Genomic DNA, 16,877 nt, shown 5'->3' with positions numbered 1-16,877 from the left:
TGCGTAGGCTAAAGCGTGCCTGTGAGGAGGAGGATCCTCGAGGCGATTTTTGGAGTCAACTATTTCACCTTATATAGAGTCGTAACCCACGATCCCAATTTGTACTTCTCCAAATAAGCTAGTGATTCCGCGCCCAAGAATTAACTTCTTGGCTGGACGGTGGAGATATCTCTCTTTAAAGCCGCAAGAGTTCGTTCTTCATACGAGATGGAAAGATACAAATCATATAGACAACACAAATTTCCGGTCTCTCTTGGAATAAATAGGAGTCCGACTTAATTAGAAAAGACGTCAAAGTACCGAGTTGGAAAGATACAATTTTTTTCACATAATTATCAAGACACTTGCTGATTAGCTTTTCACACGAGAGAGGTTTTGTGACCGACGTTTGATAATTTATAAGCAATATGATAGCAAGAGCTTGGTTGATTGTGGTGCCCATCCTACGTAGTATGACCAGCACTAACATGAATGATATTTTAATATTTCTCGAATTTTTATGTACTTGCTTTACTTTTTCCTTATTTTTCTTTTTTCCCCTCTTCTTCCTCTAGCCGGTCACTAGACCTCAACGACCGGCTAGAGGCGAAGGCCGGCGAGATTGAGCCTCGATTGATCATTTATAAGCAATATGACAACAAGAGCTCGGTTGATTGTGGTGCCCATTCTACGTAGCATGACCAGCACTGTCATGGATGATATTTTAATATTTCTCGAATTTTTATGTACTTGCTTTACTTTTTCCTTTTTTTTCTTTTTTTTTCCCCCTTCTTCCTCTAGCCGGTCACTAGACCTTGATGACTAGCCAAAGGCGAGGGCCGGCGAGGTCGAGCCTCGCCCTCTGCGGCTAGAGGAAGAAGGGAAAGAAAAAAAATAAAAACATAAAAAATATATATATTAAAATTTTACTAAATATTGTCCAGGTCAGCTAACTTCAACCAAAATTGACCAAATGGATTGAATTCACACAAACGCAAAAATTTTACTACTCAAATGACAAAAAAAAAATATTTAAGATTAAGTTGGCACAATTACAATACATTTAGAACTTTTTTGGCAATTTTTCATGTGTATATATATATATTCTTCCATTTCTAATTTAAGTTAGGCTTATGAATTATTTACAAATAGGGATCCTTAAATGTGCGAAAAGGCCCACCATTTAGGTTGTGTTTGGTCGTCTAGATTTCTAATCGGGATCGGATTGGATATGATATGTAAGAAATTCAATAATTTTGTCATATCATATCTGTTGTTTGGTGAACTATGCATATAATGTCGAATAAGTAGAGGCAATGCGTAATTGAGATCGACTCTATTTTGTTAAAACATCAAAATGCTTTAAAAATTATTCGGTGACAAGTTTTGATAAGTGAGTTATTATTGAGCATAAGTTTGTGGCATTTTAATTCGAGCACAACATCAATCAAGCATGCCAATAGAATTAGGGACCTTTATTTGCAGTTGAACCCGTTGAGAATGACCTACTGGCTTTACTCGTTATCTTGTCAAGTAAATAAACAAGTGCTAAATGATGAAATTATTTAGCCTCCGAAGTTGAAGATGCACTTATACAGGTTGTCCAAAAAAGGTACCTTGAAAGTCGATAATCAAGCCCGAGTTCTTCATAACATGTTGAGATCTCTTTCGAATGTTGGGAAGGTTCAAGCAATTAAAGAACGAGGGACGTGATCTCATATTGCGCCAAATTATCTATTAAAGAACAAGGTCATGGAGATATCAAGTTTTGTTGCCGAAGACCCCAACCTGGCAGCACAGGAGAGGAGGCTACACTTGATGATTGTCACCGCCGGAGAGGCAGCCGACCTGGCAAAGAGGTGGCCCGGCGCTAAGAAGAGGTTGTGGTTACGGAAAAAACCTAGTTCTACTCGTGTCTGCTCTATTGAGAAATCCTATGCGAGTCTATCTCATCCCTTCTCCTAAGATATTTTTATCTTGGCTATATCCTCATTTATCTTATCCTTAACATCTACCAAACACAGAATATGATATGTTAGTTTTTATCATGATGATCAAACCCAATCTTAGGATTCAAGCTGCCGCACACATCTTTGTCTCTCATCTTCAAGATTTTTACTTGATTTCTAGCAGATTCAAGCGCTGAACATTTAGAGATCTTTTGTGAGAATACATGATTTTTTTCTTTATTTGGATTGTCTTTCCTTTTCTCTCCCACTTTGTTTTGGAAGTTTGTGAATGTAAATAATTTTCTACAGTTAATCTTGGACGAATGTATAGATCGGTTCGGCCATTTGTCCAATCGACAGCCACGAATGAGGATGTTCATGATATGGCTCCACAAACTCTCTAAGATTATGCCGCTCTCATCTCCCGATTTAGATTTAGGTTTAGATTTACAGATTTTACTTTCCCAAACTATATCTAGATATACATATGGGAGGTGATCTTTCGGAAGCCGACATAACTAAATTAGAAGAAAAAAAAAACGACATTTTAAATTAGTGTTAGGCCATCGGTGCCCGGCGGGGATGTCAATGGTACGGTTCGGTTCGACTTTTTTAATAACCAAACCGAACCATTATGATAAATGGATGAATTGGACCGGATCGCCACTCGAACCGAATACGTACCAAACCGAACCGAATTTTCGGTTTTCCTTATTGTTTTTCCCCCCTTTGGGCATGATTTAGACCCTCCGCCTGTTTTGCGGAGATTGAATCAAAATAATCATTTGTTTCGCTTAAAATAATTAGTCAAAATTTTTTTAATTATCATCGATAATTTATATCTAAATATTTTCGCGAGCGATACAAAATTTTTTTTTTGTCTATTTATTTTTATAAACAATACAAGCTATTATTTAAAAAATAATCTTCAGGTTATTATTTTTTGGGAAGTAATCGGAGCTTTAAATACATTCAATTGCTGGACAAATCGTCTTTTCCCTGTTAATGAAGTGAGGTCGTATCGATTTCACTTAAAAATTTTGTTTTTTTTTTTAATAATTAGGTCAAAAGAAGAAGATAACTACGAATCTAAGATGCGCAATTACATAAGCGGGCTTCACCGTGACCCATAGGTTTTACGTCGTTCTCATTGGTTGGGCCATGATCGCTGGGGATGTGGAAAGCCCGTTCCGTTACTAAGCCACTTGATTTTTCAATGGGAAAGACCAAAATTAAAATATTTTTTTTTAATTTCCTGAACGAAATAGTAAATTGTAAAAAATTGGGGCGGTAGTTTTTCGTCGAAAAATAGGAATTTGCAATTTATCATGACCGAATTAATGATTAAAGAGATAAAGATCCTAAGACTGCTTGAATCCCAGTCCAACTTCTAAGTTTATGACAAGGAATTAACGTTGGATAAACATTGGTTATGCAAAAAGCCTAGCTAAGATTTTGTCTCCCTCCTATGTAGGCCTAACGTTACGCAAGACAAGCTTTACGATTTCAGCCCATTACGTAATAAAACCCAAAGAATGATGATAGAGATGCTAATGGATTGTGCTAATTTTTTTGTTTTTAAATTTTTCCATTTTTCACGATGAAGCATGTACTGAAAGTAATTTAGAAATCAACGTGGTAAAAAAAAAAAAATTGGACATGCTGATCAATCTATGAACTGATCACGAGGAAGCTAAGCAGGAGATTGACATGCTTGGTTTGGTCGAGGCTAACAAGTCGTCCAATTTGTGCGAGGTAGTGACTGTCGAGTTCAAGTCGCCATTTCGCCCAGGGAAGTGAAGCTCAGTATTAGGGATGGAATTGAGTGGAGTCGAGTCGATACACTATCGGATATGAGTTGATAGATACACCGTTGAGGCTAAGTTCGACTCCAATTGCATATTTGATGCTCAAATTTTAATTGGAGCTTTCGATCGAGCATCACATTCGAGCTTGACTCAAAAGATATTCGCAAAACCTGATCTCATGCTGGACTCAACTCTCTTGGAAAAATTGTCAAAAAAGTCCTAAACTAATTGCACTTTTGTCAATTCAGTCCTACACATTTTAATTTTGTCAATGCATTCCTATACATTTCACTTTTTACCAATTGAATACATTTGATCAATTTTGGCTGGAAATCGTTCACGTGGATAATATTTTATAATAATTTTTTGAATTTTTAAATATATTTTTATTTTCTTATATATTTTCCCCAACTCTTTTTATTACAAATTTCTACAATCAGCAAAACTTTTATGGTGGCAGATCTATTCTTGAAGAATAAGAGTGTGCTTCTAGCTGCAGAATATGCTGTGTTATTTGCTTTCTCGGACTTGTTTTTTTTTTTTTTTCTGTGGTTATTTGAGAGTTGTTAGGCATGAAAGCATTTTATATACCTCTTAAGTATTATGCTGATTAATGAATGGAATCTTTCTTTCCACAAGAAAAAAAAAAGTGGGAAAAGGCCCTTCCTTCGTGGATTATGAGCATCATTAATATCGTTATTTATTCTCAGTTCAATTTACGTTGCAAAAACAGTCTAAGCCAGCCGCAAGATACGAAATTTTTTGTTTTTCTCCAACAAATGCTAGCCATGTCAGCACGACAGTCAGATACTATTACGTATATCCTCGAAGCGGTTGGGTGAGCAGAAGGGGGGATCGTACGTCCCGCATTAAATGTCGTGCCATCCAAGGGCTACGATTCTAGCTACACGAAAAGGACGTCGTGGGTAGGGCCACCGCCCCCAAGCCAGGTTACGTCCAAGTCCCACGAAGCTCCGATCGCGCCGAGAAGAAGCTACCGTGGAAATACCTCCGAGAGAAAAATGACATCCATCGTTCCATTTTTGCGCAACAAGAAAGGGACCCGGTGCTGGGTTTTCTCTCAATTACGGGTCGGAATCGGGTCGCGTCGGGCTCGTTTACGTGCCACGCCGATACATATAGTGTGTCCAAGGAGATCGATCGGTCCACGTGTTGTCGTGTGACCTCGAGAGGTTCAACTTCACGCCACCTCCGCCGAGGACCAATCCGCCGTGTCGCTGGCTCGGCACTCCCAAATCCCCCCCAAATTACCCTTTATTTCCAGTTTCATGAATGCACGCCTTTGATTATCCTTGTGATGGACAACAACAATTAAATTAACGAGCAGGTGATGATATTTGTTATTTTGGGACTTTTAACTAATCGCAGTTATATGATTCTTAGGTTTTCCCAAAGATGAGGTTTCGCTCCTCGTCTCTATTCAGTCACATTTGCCACATGGTTTAACATGCGCAAAAATTCTGCTAAGAATTGTTAATAATAAAGGCTTAGTATTAAAAAAAATCTAATTTTATTAGATATCTCAATTTTATTAAAAAAATTATCTCATAAAAACCCATAAATTTTACTTTTGTCGCGATTCTACTACCGTCAACATTCTGTTTATAATCACTATTAGTTAATCCTACATAGCTCGAATTTTCTCATCTAACTTACCAATGAATTTTCGAAATTCAGAAACAGCGGGTTTAACGAACGACGATATTTGAGATCATTTGTCTAAATAATTAGATCTTCACGTCTAGCTGTTTTTGGGCAATTGAGTGCCGGAGAGAATCTGAAACGCGTCTTCTTAAGTGGCTCTGTATCTCCCAGCAATGTGTAGGGGAAGCGGACAACAAAAAAGAATTTGTGATTTTTTTTATATCAACTTTGTTGAGGTGTAATTGATTGGTAAGCTGAGCAAGAAAACTCGAGCCTTGTAAGATTAACTAATTGTGATTATAGACAAAAGACTAATAGTGATAAAATAAGGATAAAAGTAAAAATTGAAGTTTTTTTATGAATAAAAAGGGTAATATAATTAGGACATATGTTAAAGTTGGGAATTTTTTTAAGTATTAGGCTGGTAGAATTGAGAGAAAAGTAAAAGTTTGAGATTTTTATGTGACAATTTTTTTTAGATATAATTGAGACAGATGCTAAAGTTAAGTATCTTTTTTGGGTATTAGGCCAATTATTAGCACATGCATCACTCTCCCAATAGTGAATGTGAAATAATAATTCTACAATTGTAGTTCTTTTTTCATAACATGATAGTCGAACATTTTGAGCTTCCAAATCAATTGAAATAGATGTTATTAGACTTCGTTCGTTTCTCGAAAAATGAGGTGTGTAAAGTCATTTTTTAGGAGAATGACAATATTTTCTGGTATTTGGCTGAAACCCGAAAATAATATGGATAACATTTTTCATTATTTGGTATAGAAAATCATCTTAGATTTTCGTTCATGCACTTCTTTTAATAATTTTTACTCTTATTTATATATATTTTTATTTTTCTCTTGTGTTTATTTTTTTTATTTTCCCCTCTTACGTCGATCGCCGGCAACAAGCCAGCGAGGTCGAGCTCATCGATTGTACTAGCCGACCACCCGAAGGAGAAGAGAAAAGAAGAAAATTAATAAAAAAAAATAAAAGAGAAAAATAAAAAAAATGAAAAAAATAATTTTTTTTAAAAATAAAATAAAAACATAATTAAAAAGAAAGGAAATGTGAAAGAGAGGATGAAGCAAAGAAGATGGAAAGTATTTTATTCTTTTAAAAGGGAGTTAAATAGAGGTGTGCATGGTCCGGCCTGGTCCGATCACGGTAATGAACTGGGGATTGGATCGATAGTCCCGGTCCATAAATTTTCGAGATCGGGTATCGGATTGACCTGGGGCCGTCGGTCCGGCTGGTCTCAATGAAATCGCTAACACCACTTGCCTATAGAAATTTAACCTTTGGATTTAAACTAACAACTTCCAATCTCAGCCATCTTACATAATAAAACATATACATGACTATCATACAACTATCACATGAGTGTTTATGATCCTAAAATAATAAGAAGAGACTCAATTAGGAAGAAAAACACTTAAAACAATTGAAACAATATTATGCTCTTGCATCATTCTCCTCAAAGTGGAAAGAATCATGCTCAAAGTGGGATTACACTAGTACTTCACTAAATCCAAGTACGAACAAAACAATGGGTTTGCACAATATAGTCAAGACAGAATGCAGATTGAGTCAAAACAAAATACGATCGGATATCGTATATTGATAAACACGATCGGAGGCTGCGTTACGAAGGCGAGATGCCAGTGTTTGGGCAAGAGGAGAGGAATGAATGTTGAACAGAAGATGGAGAAATTAGGTTAATTAGTTCTTCAAAAAAATTTGAATTTTATATATATATATATATATATATATATATATATTTTGGGCGATTCGATCCCATCCATCATGGAACCAGGGGTTGGATCGCTTGATCATCAATCCCATTTATTGGGATCGAGGACTAGACCGCCCCCCTCAAGGACTAGACCGACCCAGTGGTCCGGTCCGGGTCCCAATCTGGTCCGGCCGGTCCGATTCAAGTTGCTCATCTCTAGAGTTAAAAGGGGAAAAATATTTTCCCTACTTTTAAAAATATTTTTTTTCACGAGAGGAAAATGTTTTTCTTGATTCTTTATTTTTTAAAATAAAGAACCTATTATTGTCATGTAGGACGACGGGTATTACAAATAAGACATGGGCGTGTGTAGAGGAAGTAGAAAATGTGATGAAGTCTTAAGAAACAATACCCCCATAAGAAAATATTGGTATTGGTTATCCATTAAACAGAGGAAAAAAAAAGTAAAATTTTTTTATTTCCAGCTCCAAGGCCGGGCGTATCGTGTGTGAACCTTTGCTTTTGTCTCTCACTCAGTACTGTTTCTCTCGTCTCTCCCGATCCCTTGGTTTCTAGAGCACGAGCACCCATCTTCATCTTCTCCCATGGCGACACAGCAAGCGTAGTGTTTTCGCACCTGCGGAGCCTCCAAATCTCGCAGCGGAAAAAGGGGTCGTCGAGTCCTAAACAATGTCTTCCACGTTTCAATTCGTCGACCATTCCGATCATCAGGCGCGACCCCCTCCTCCATTGAGCGACGATAAGGACAATCGGCGTGGGCGTTCCAAAGCTCAAGCGTGTCTCCACAAGATTCTCCACATAATAGCTTCTTCCAAGAGCCCATCTTTCGGTCTCCAGAGCTCGAACAGAGGTCTGGGCATCGATCTGAACCTCCGATTGTGTAGTGCTTCGTTCGGCGACGAAGGAGAAGAAGAAGAAAAGGTGGGTTTTGGGGACGAAAGCGGCTCGTTCAGTTCGAGCTCTGTCGCGGCTCCTGAAGTTCGTGAGAGGAATACGGTGCTCGAGAAGGGCTCTGAGGTTGAATGCGAAATGGCAAAGCAAACTGATGAGAAGAACTGCGAACGAATTGTCGAGGCTGGAGAGAGAGATCACGACAAAGCTGAAGAAGAAGAAGAAGAAGAAGAAGAAGAAAGTGGTGATGAAGACGGTGCTTCGGAGATCACAAATGTGCAAGTTCAGAGCTTTGAGAAGAGCGACGAAGACCGTGCGAGCGAGATGAAGCGGTCGAACAGCGACGGCTTCTTGGCCTTGCTCGTCGAAGCGGCGAAATTGGTCTCTGGACACGGCGTCGGCGACGGCAACGAAGACAAGGACGGTGAGACCGAGTCTAGGGAGCGACCGAGTCAGCGGCTCGAGCTCCACGTTTCCCCTCGGACCAAAGTAGACGCAACTGAGGAATCGACCAAGACCGAGTTGCCGGGGTCAAAGAAGAAGCGAAAGATTTCGGAGGCCGGAGAGTCCGAGGTGGACGCGCCGCCGCCGACGTCGCTGCCGGTGGTGAGGTCGAAGCGGGGGAGGAACCAGGTGCTTCCGTACAGGTTCCGGGACTCGGTCCTCGAGCCGTGGGCCCGCCTGTCCCGGTCGAACCCGGTCCCCAGCAAGCGGAGGGTGGGGGTAAAACCGTAATTTACGATGTTTGTGGGAAGGAATTTCGACGCTTTTCTTTCGTCGAGCCGCTGCGCACGTCCGAGTGAATCCGCGCAGATGGAAAAAGTTTGTGTGGCACCGAGGATGCGTGTCGCGTGGTGGTGGTGTTGTTCTGTCTTTTTCTATTAATCTTAATTGTAATTCTCTTAAAAGGTTTAGCAATGAAGACGAATTTGAGTTCCGCAAATCATCAAATCCAATTTCCGGGTGACGCAGATGTCGTATATATAGATCATTACGACGGATGGTTTTGAGCGAAAACGATGCCACGTCATCAATTCGCTATGGCGTCGAAAGGGGTCACATAGAAATTGATATGACGTCGAAAGGGGTCACATGGATATTGACAACTCAGCAGGCTTTCCAAGACAGGGATAGAACTACTAAATGCATTGATCGCCACATGGGATGGGACGGCAATGGATCCAGTCGCTCTCGCCTCGTCGTCCCATGGCTAATGTGTTAAGGTTGCAGATTATCAAGTTAAGTTGTTGCGATGAAATCGAGAGTATGGATATAGATTAATAGATCACGCACGAGACGATTCATGTCTGTCGTGTCATTTTATCGGTTCCCTTATGCATCGGTCTTTCCTTCTTCGGATATTCTCTGGGAGATCGTGTCTCTTGTCTTGGACCTTCTGTTCGGCGAGGAAACCAAGCTTCTTCGAAAGGGGAATCGACCTTATCTTAAGGTAGCAGCTGTTGGAGATTGGGGACTTAAGACACGCCATTGCTACTCGTGAAGGAAAATTGTAGTAGACATCAGGTTCAGACGAGCTCAACGCGCCTCAATCTTTGGTAAATCTCATATAGACATGGATCTATTAATTTTTTTTTATTGTACATAAAGTTCTAGATCTATTGTACGGATGCCAATTCGACGTAAATTTTTCAATTCGATCAATCTCATACTAAACCTTTCGACCCAAAAAAAAAAAAAAATTTTAACACCGAACTTTTTGATAATTTTTCAATGTAGTTGTTCCAGCCATTTTGGTCGAAAATCGAAGACGTGATCGTCGACCATCATACATGATATGGCTAATGCTGATCTAAAATTCTTTGTTGAGCTTTATCAATTTGTGTGGGCAAATTGAAACGAAAATATTACTCTCGTCTTGGTTGTGTACTTTTTAAGAAATCTAGTAGGAAGAGAAGATATTTCCTTTTTCAGGCTAAAATAATTTCTTAAATACTAAATCGCTAAATTATTTTGATATATCAGTAAAATAAGTGGGGGCAAGAGTCCCATCTCCCTTGTTCGCAGATCCATCCTTCGATCTCGACGGCTCTGATTCAAGCTCTCCGTGTATAAAAATGATCAGAGTTCATCCATAACAAAAAGTGTGAAGAACACAAACTCATTAATGAACATTTAACTAAACGAAATCATTAATAGTGGGAATGTAATTTTGTTGAATGTAGAGATAAAGAATAAAGTTTGGCACGATTTCATGCCATTTGCATACTCCTTATCAAACCGAAACTAAATAATGAGAGGATTCAATTTAGTTTAATCACTGCCTACAACGTTAAGGAGGTTCAAAACCAACATACTATGTTGCTGTCCAAAGCAGATTATCTATGTCGCCTTCTTCGCCTTGAGCGGCTTGTTCGGTTGTCGATGAAATCTTGATATCAGAGGTCTAGGAGCCCCTGTTTTCCGATCGATTCCTCGTACACAAACGAATCCTGCATATCAGAATTCATCTATCAGACGAATCTAGATCAATATGCAACTCTAACCCCCGATTTCACAAGGTTAAAATTCTTGTTAAAGAGAACGCTGTCGATGACTTTAGGTGGAGAGGGAAAAATTGATATCAGCAAAGTTTAATAGAAAGGCTCTTTCATACCTTTGCGAAAGCAATACTGAATCTTCCCCATGGTTAATCCTGCTCGAGAAGAACACGGAGACGGTAAGCCACGTAACAAGATTTTATCAGAACTTACAACTGGGCAACCCACCTTTGAAAATTGAGGATGCTGAAGTTCCGAAATACACCATTCTCCTCGGTAAGTTCCATATCCATCTTCTGGGAACATCGATCGGGTTATGACTTGATTCATGGTCGGCGAAAACCTGAGCACACTCGAGACGTCAATGTTAATCCGGATATTAAGACCAGAGAATGGAAAATGAAAGTGATATTGACAGAATAGGAGAAAAAAGATTGGCCTAGATTATGCTCACCTCGTTTACTTGAAAGTATGTTCCATTTAGCGGAAATCTTGCCCTCAGAGATGTTCGACAAGGGATCTGCACATAAGTATTTTAAGCGTTAGTCGCTATTTCAAGTCTTGTTAGGACAAAAGGGTTCAACTACCAACAATTAAGGTATCGACTTAATTTTCACCAACCAGAAGTGTTCCTTTGATTGTAGCACAACTCTGTTCTCGACAGGTCTGTTCATTACAAGCTTCTGTAGTCGGGCAAGAGTCGCATGCGCCATTAGAAGACTTAGATGAATCCGCAGCTTCATCTGATCATAGAAAAGTTCACGAGAGATGTTGGTTATGAAGTTAACAGAGTTCATATAATTCTCATGAACTTGAGGGTAACTGGTACTGTCTGTAGATCACCCACATACTGTCTTTCCCAAGATCAAAGAATCAACTATGCCTATTTATTCCTTCTAAATCATTTAAGCCAGTCAGTAATGGAACCCTTCATGCTCTTTCGTATGGGTTGTTCATACCTTCAGTCCATATAAGAAGAAGATAGGGGCATGGATCATCCGCTTCACGCATCGGTAACTGTCATACAAAAAGTGTTTTGAGTCCCAAACTTACATTAAAACCTACCTGGCATATATATAAAAGAGGCAAATCAACTGACCTCTCTAAGTAGAGGATGTGAATCCGGAAGCTCGTATCTGCCGAAAAAGAAAACCGAGTGTTCATGATGTATTCTTCCTGCATATAAAAATATGGTTTCCATGAACATAAAATTACTACTTACACATGGTGCTCAGTCCTTAAACGGGTCACCTCCTTTAGTTTGGGCATGGGAATGAAGTCGTTTAAAGCAACTAAGGCTCTCGAGTTTTCTTCAAACATGCCAGCGTCATATATGGGGCTCTGCAAGTCTGTTGAGAAATTTGCTGAACTGAGTTTGATAGTCGGAATTTCATCACCATCATCATAACAGAAATCTTCTATGTCTCTCTCTAACAATTCATTAGATGCAATCTTAGGCGACTCCGGCTCTTCAATGATGGGCTCGCAACTTCCAGTTTGATATCCCGACTCTAGAAGTGAAGTGGCACCGAGGGCAGCAGTTGACTCTCCGTTGCAAAGTACGATGGCATTTTCACCAGTAGTAACGGGATTTTTAGCTGCTTTAGGTGCTGGAAGGGAAAGCCTCGCACTAGAATAAGATGTTAAGTTTTAAGATATCAGTCCATATACCAAAAGACAGTTCTAGTCTCTAGCAAAATGACTTCATACTTTCCTAAAAAAGCTCTGCAGCCTCAACAATACTCAATATTTGTACCCCTGGATTTTGTTCTATTCTAAATGTCACTTGTGTGTTAACATTGGTATATTCAATCATTAAAACCACGATTTCATCTAATAGCTTAAACTTTTAGAACATTTGGCTGTTTAAAGCAGGAAGTCTTAAAGTTCAAATCTTTTCGCGACTTCATCTGACAGCTTAATCATTTGGAACAGTTGTCGGTGATTTTAAGATAACAAAGGACCAAGAAGAAGAATCCATGAACCTGGCATATGCACTAGCATAATGCTTGCACTCTCCCCTCATTGGACATGCGTTGCAATTGGGCTTGGTCTTCGTGCAGAAAACCTGTTTCCATTAGGAAATAATCAGCAATATAGTCCACCAACACATTCTCAAAGCAAGAGAATGATATACGGGGGCATACCTTTCCAAGTGTAATTAAATGATAGTGCAGCTCATACCTGGAAAATGGATATAAAAAAATTCAGCACAGAACGCATTAGTTGAGACTAAATTTCCAATTAAACATAGCTGCCAACACAATTTCTGCAAAAGGGAAGTAGGCGTTTACAAGGTCCGTTGATCAAGTTCGCGCAGTCGTGGCCATAGGTACTTCTGAATTTCATCCATTACTGGGAACCTGCAGGGTACCAATATGTGAGTTTCCACTTTCCCCTCTTCTAAAAGTTATGCTATCACTTAGTTTTTGGCGGAATTCTTACTTTTCAAGCAGATGTATTTGAAGATTTTCAGGTAATGGTTCGAGGGGAACCCAACCAAGACGCACCGCTATGCGACCAACATTAACATCAACCTGAATTTGTGAAAAACTAGGCTTGTGAGGCGATTGAACAAACTACATTCTAGAATGAGCTTATCTGTTTTTTCACTAGATCTTTACCGGGAAGGCCACATGCTGAAGTGCCAAAAGTCGTACACACTCCACACTCTTCAATCCCAATCCAGGTATTTCTAACAAGTATTCTCTGCGCGCACAAAAAAAGAAGTGAATGAGTAACACTGGCTTTTACAAAACATATGGCAAACTAATCAATTAATAAGTGCATACTTTGCTTTGTCAGGTGGGCAATTTCTTAGCCACTCGAGGTCAATGCTGCCCTGTTTCCTAACCAGCTCATTAAGAAAATCCTACATGCATAACAAGTATCTCATTCATTGAACCAAATTGCTATGGTACACCTGGAAGGAATAGCTTGTCATGAATTGAATGTCAAGGAAAATACTTGGATTCGTTTTGCTAGAATGCGATGTTGACCGCGTGCTTGGATGGCTTCTGCAACTTCTTCAGGCTTTGCACGCCTAACTGCATCCCAGTCCACAGAGTCCATATGATCCGGGATTCTTGGTCCGACACTGGAATATAACCTCCTCAGCTCCTCCCACTCCAAGGGATCGGTTTTCTTCTCCTTGACTTTTACTTTCTTTTTCTTTTCTCCTGAAGCAGATGCTTGACTTCCGGCATGCCCTTTCTCGTGTTTCATATCTCCTTGAGCGCTCACTGTTTCTTCTTTCCCCAAAAATTGTTTTAAGATGTTATGCAATTCCTGAATTTGGTCAACTTGAATTTTTATAGGGTTATCATCTCCAGAACTGCATCTGGGTTCTGGGTCACTTCCAATAGTCTCTTGGACATCAGTAATCTCCCTGTCCCCGTTTTCTTCACCTTTGACTGGGTAGAGGGGAAACTTTGAAGCTAATGACATGAACGCGTTGCTGTAAGTGAAACAGACGGTCAAAAAGATCATGATTGCTTGCTTCTTTCCAAAGTTTCCGCAGTAAGAGCAATGTGTACATGGATTTCAAAAAACATAATGTAGGGAAAGAAAATTGCCACCTGTTACTAAGCTGAAACTAACCTCGAAAGATAATCTGACACATTCTGAGTCAGATACACTCCAATGATTGAGTCCACGACGGAGCCTTTCCAAAATGTGAAATGCCTATCCCCTGCAGAGTTTGCAAATATGTTCTTCCGTTACTTCTTCATGTAAACCACAATGATCGCAGATACAGCTATTTTGAAATGATTAAATATCATAACCTCATAGTAAGATAACTAAGTTGATTTGATCTTCTGTATTTCTATAGAAAACTTAGCAAGTATCCTAAGACGTATGAATCATATACAACAAATTGAAGATTCGACTCTCTCAAAGATAATGCTATCTCTAGCACCAGATGACCTAATTGCTTACTATCAAGCATAGTTCTGCATTCTTGTAAAGTAGGAAAAGCAAAAATTGCCTGAAGCAATCATGAAGCCCCCTTTGAATGAAACGAGACATTGTGTGTTCATTCTTCTTTTACATTGTATGTATTCCTTATGAAATGACCAATATTGTTCCATCTTTCTACGATTCTCTAGGGCTTGTCCAATACTCTTCCCACATTGATTAGATATAACTCTAGAATGTGCGTCGGTTATTTCCACAATAACAAGGATGCGTTTGCCTAGAAATCATTCAGAGATTTCCTTTATCTTGTGTAAAGGCAATGTGCTGGAAATTTCCAGCAAGAATGTCGCAGCAAGGAAGACCAGCTTAGTGTATCTGTTAAATAGCCTAGAAGAGTTCGGTGAAGAGTGCGCGCCCATGGGAGAGAGAGAGGAAAATAAGAAGTTTGAGTTCTCGTGAGTGAGCTGAGTGGCATGAGTTGGTGTTGAGTAAGTGAAGTTGGAGAATTGTGTAGATTGAGTGGTTAGTGACAATTTGGTGTGCTCTTTTGAGCTTGTAAGGTTTATTAGGTCGCTCAATTAAAGGCGTGTCCCTGTACTTGAAATTGTTGCTGCAATATTATTTGTGTTGCCAACCATGCTTCCTACTAAACATTCATTTCTCAGGTTTCTAGTGTACTAAAAGGTGCAGGATGATTAAGCTGTTGCATTGAGATGTTTACCTAAAATTAGATGCATGCGGGCAAGGAACCATTCGACCCGGCCTCGGAAGACTCCTCTTTCCCGTTCCCACTTTCTATCTGTGTCCTTGTCGTCTGCCTCATTGGCACCACCATCATCTAAAAGTATCAACAACTCCCACCTTCGAACTGTCTCCGAATCGAGTTCGACTCTAGGTGCTTTCTTCTTCGCCTTCGGTTCGTAGCATACTAATATTCCCTGTGTGCTTGGTGGTTTCTTCGTTTTCTTATTCGTTTTCGATTTGTAGGGTACATCACCAATATTCAGATCCATAATCTTCTGAATGATGCGATCAAGTTCCTTCTGCAATTTCATCTTTGTTCCTGCCATAAAATGTCAGGATAAGTAGCTTGCAATAGTATTTCCCAGACAGGATCCTGTCTGAGCTTCTACACGTCTGAAATCAGATTTACTCATAGCTTAGGGGAAAACCCATGCATTGCACAGAATGACAAATTTACTTATTCAAGTTTCATTTATGGATATAACATTCGTAAAATATTGATATGATTCTTTACTGGCGACCTTATATTAATGAGAAGACCAACCACAAAGCTTATGAGTTATGCCGTCAGTATAAGATCATCTCATTAAAATAAGGTCGTCAGTATGCGAAAACCAACAAAAGAATTTACTCATAAGACTTGGAAGTACCTTTAGGCTTCTCGTGCCCCTTTACCCTTCTTTTACGCTTCTCAGGCCGTTTTACCTCCGTGTCATTTGATGTCTGTTGATCTATATTTGCAAAATGCCCTGCTTCCGATTTGACTCCAATTGCATCCGATTCGACTCCAATTGCATCAGCGCCATCAAGTGCATGATGAGTAGCGGGAATCTCAAGATTTTGCGTTTCAACATTACGATTTGGATTCCGCCTCATTGTCCTCCTCTTTTTCGAATGATAAGAAACATAAAAACCTCTAGGACATAGAATATATAACATGTACGTCATCTTCATCGCCGCAGTCCTCTTCCTCCTTACTGTCCTCTTCTTCTTGAATTTGATGGGAAAGTTGTGTCCAATTCGTCTAATTCTATCAAGACACTGGCATTTCAGATCGACCCGCCTCGGTGGAAGAACTTGACTACTTGTTTGATCAACAACATAGTTGTCCCGTTGCGACTGCACCACACCTGTTCCAACTGACGGATCATTTCCATAGCGCTCATCTGCAACTTTCCCTTCTTCAGTATGGTTTGCACCAAAATCCAAATGCCTCCGGCATGATTTCACCACAGGCTGAGAAGCTTGGCTGATTTTCTTCTCCTTTACAAATTCGGATGCAATATATGGATGGCCCTTCGTCGGAGCTGCATTGTTGATGTCTCCCAGTGATGAACGTGAATCATTGCCAATGTTTTCTCTCGTGTGCTTCCTCTTCTTTGTTGATGGAGTTTCTAAGCCAAAATTTTTACGTTTCGGAGCTCGACGGGGTTTTCCATCGCGAATTACTTTAGGAGTATGCTTCTTCTTTTTCGGCTTCCGTCTCCGCGTCTTATTAACATTTATGTCGACTTTGGAGTTGGGGATTTGCGTTGGAGTTGAAGTAACAAATGGATCCTCAAGAGTGGCCAAGCCATAGTAATCAACTGCAAATGAAGTTGTAGGAGTTTGTAGAGAATGCATATAGGAAATACAGATACACCGATCTAACAACAAAGTAAATAATTTG

The 16,877-nt window shown here is 39.7% G+C and overlaps 1 protein-coding gene across 1 annotated transcript; it reads right to left on the bottom strand.

Annotated features, from left to right (window-relative positions):
• Positions 1-10,212: 10,212 nt before the first annotated feature.
• LOC115735465 (transcriptional activator DEMETER-like) lies at positions 10,213-15,982 on the bottom strand. The gene is made up of 18 exons (XM_030666709.2): positions 15,859-15,982; positions 15,186-15,527; positions 14,147-14,237; positions 13,514-14,003; positions 13,339-13,418; positions 13,171-13,255; positions 12,992-13,083; positions 12,841-12,909; positions 12,694-12,730; positions 12,532-12,614; positions 11,769-12,176; positions 11,646-11,682; positions 11,506-11,563; positions 11,168-11,289; positions 11,001-11,066; positions 10,775-10,889; positions 10,663-10,701; positions 10,213-10,498 (listed from the first exon to the last, which is right to left on the bottom strand). Exons 2-18 carry the CDS (start codon positions 15,517-15,519, stop codon positions 10,389-10,391), a joined length of 2,316 nt encoding a protein of 771 aa, XP_030522569.2. The 5' UTR covers positions 15,520-15,527; positions 15,859-15,982; the 3' UTR covers positions 10,213-10,388.
• Between the last annotated feature and the right edge of the window lie 895 nt (positions 15,983-16,877).

Source organism: Rhodamnia argentea, chromosome 8 (assembly GCF_020921035.1).
Source record: "Rhodamnia argentea isolate NSW1041297 chromosome 8, ASM2092103v1, whole genome shotgun sequence".
NCBI lineage: Eukaryota > Viridiplantae > Streptophyta > Magnoliopsida > Myrtales > Myrtaceae > Rhodamnia > Rhodamnia argentea.
Note: the sequence above shows the minus strand (reverse complement) of the source record. Positions and strands in the feature narration are given on the sequence as shown.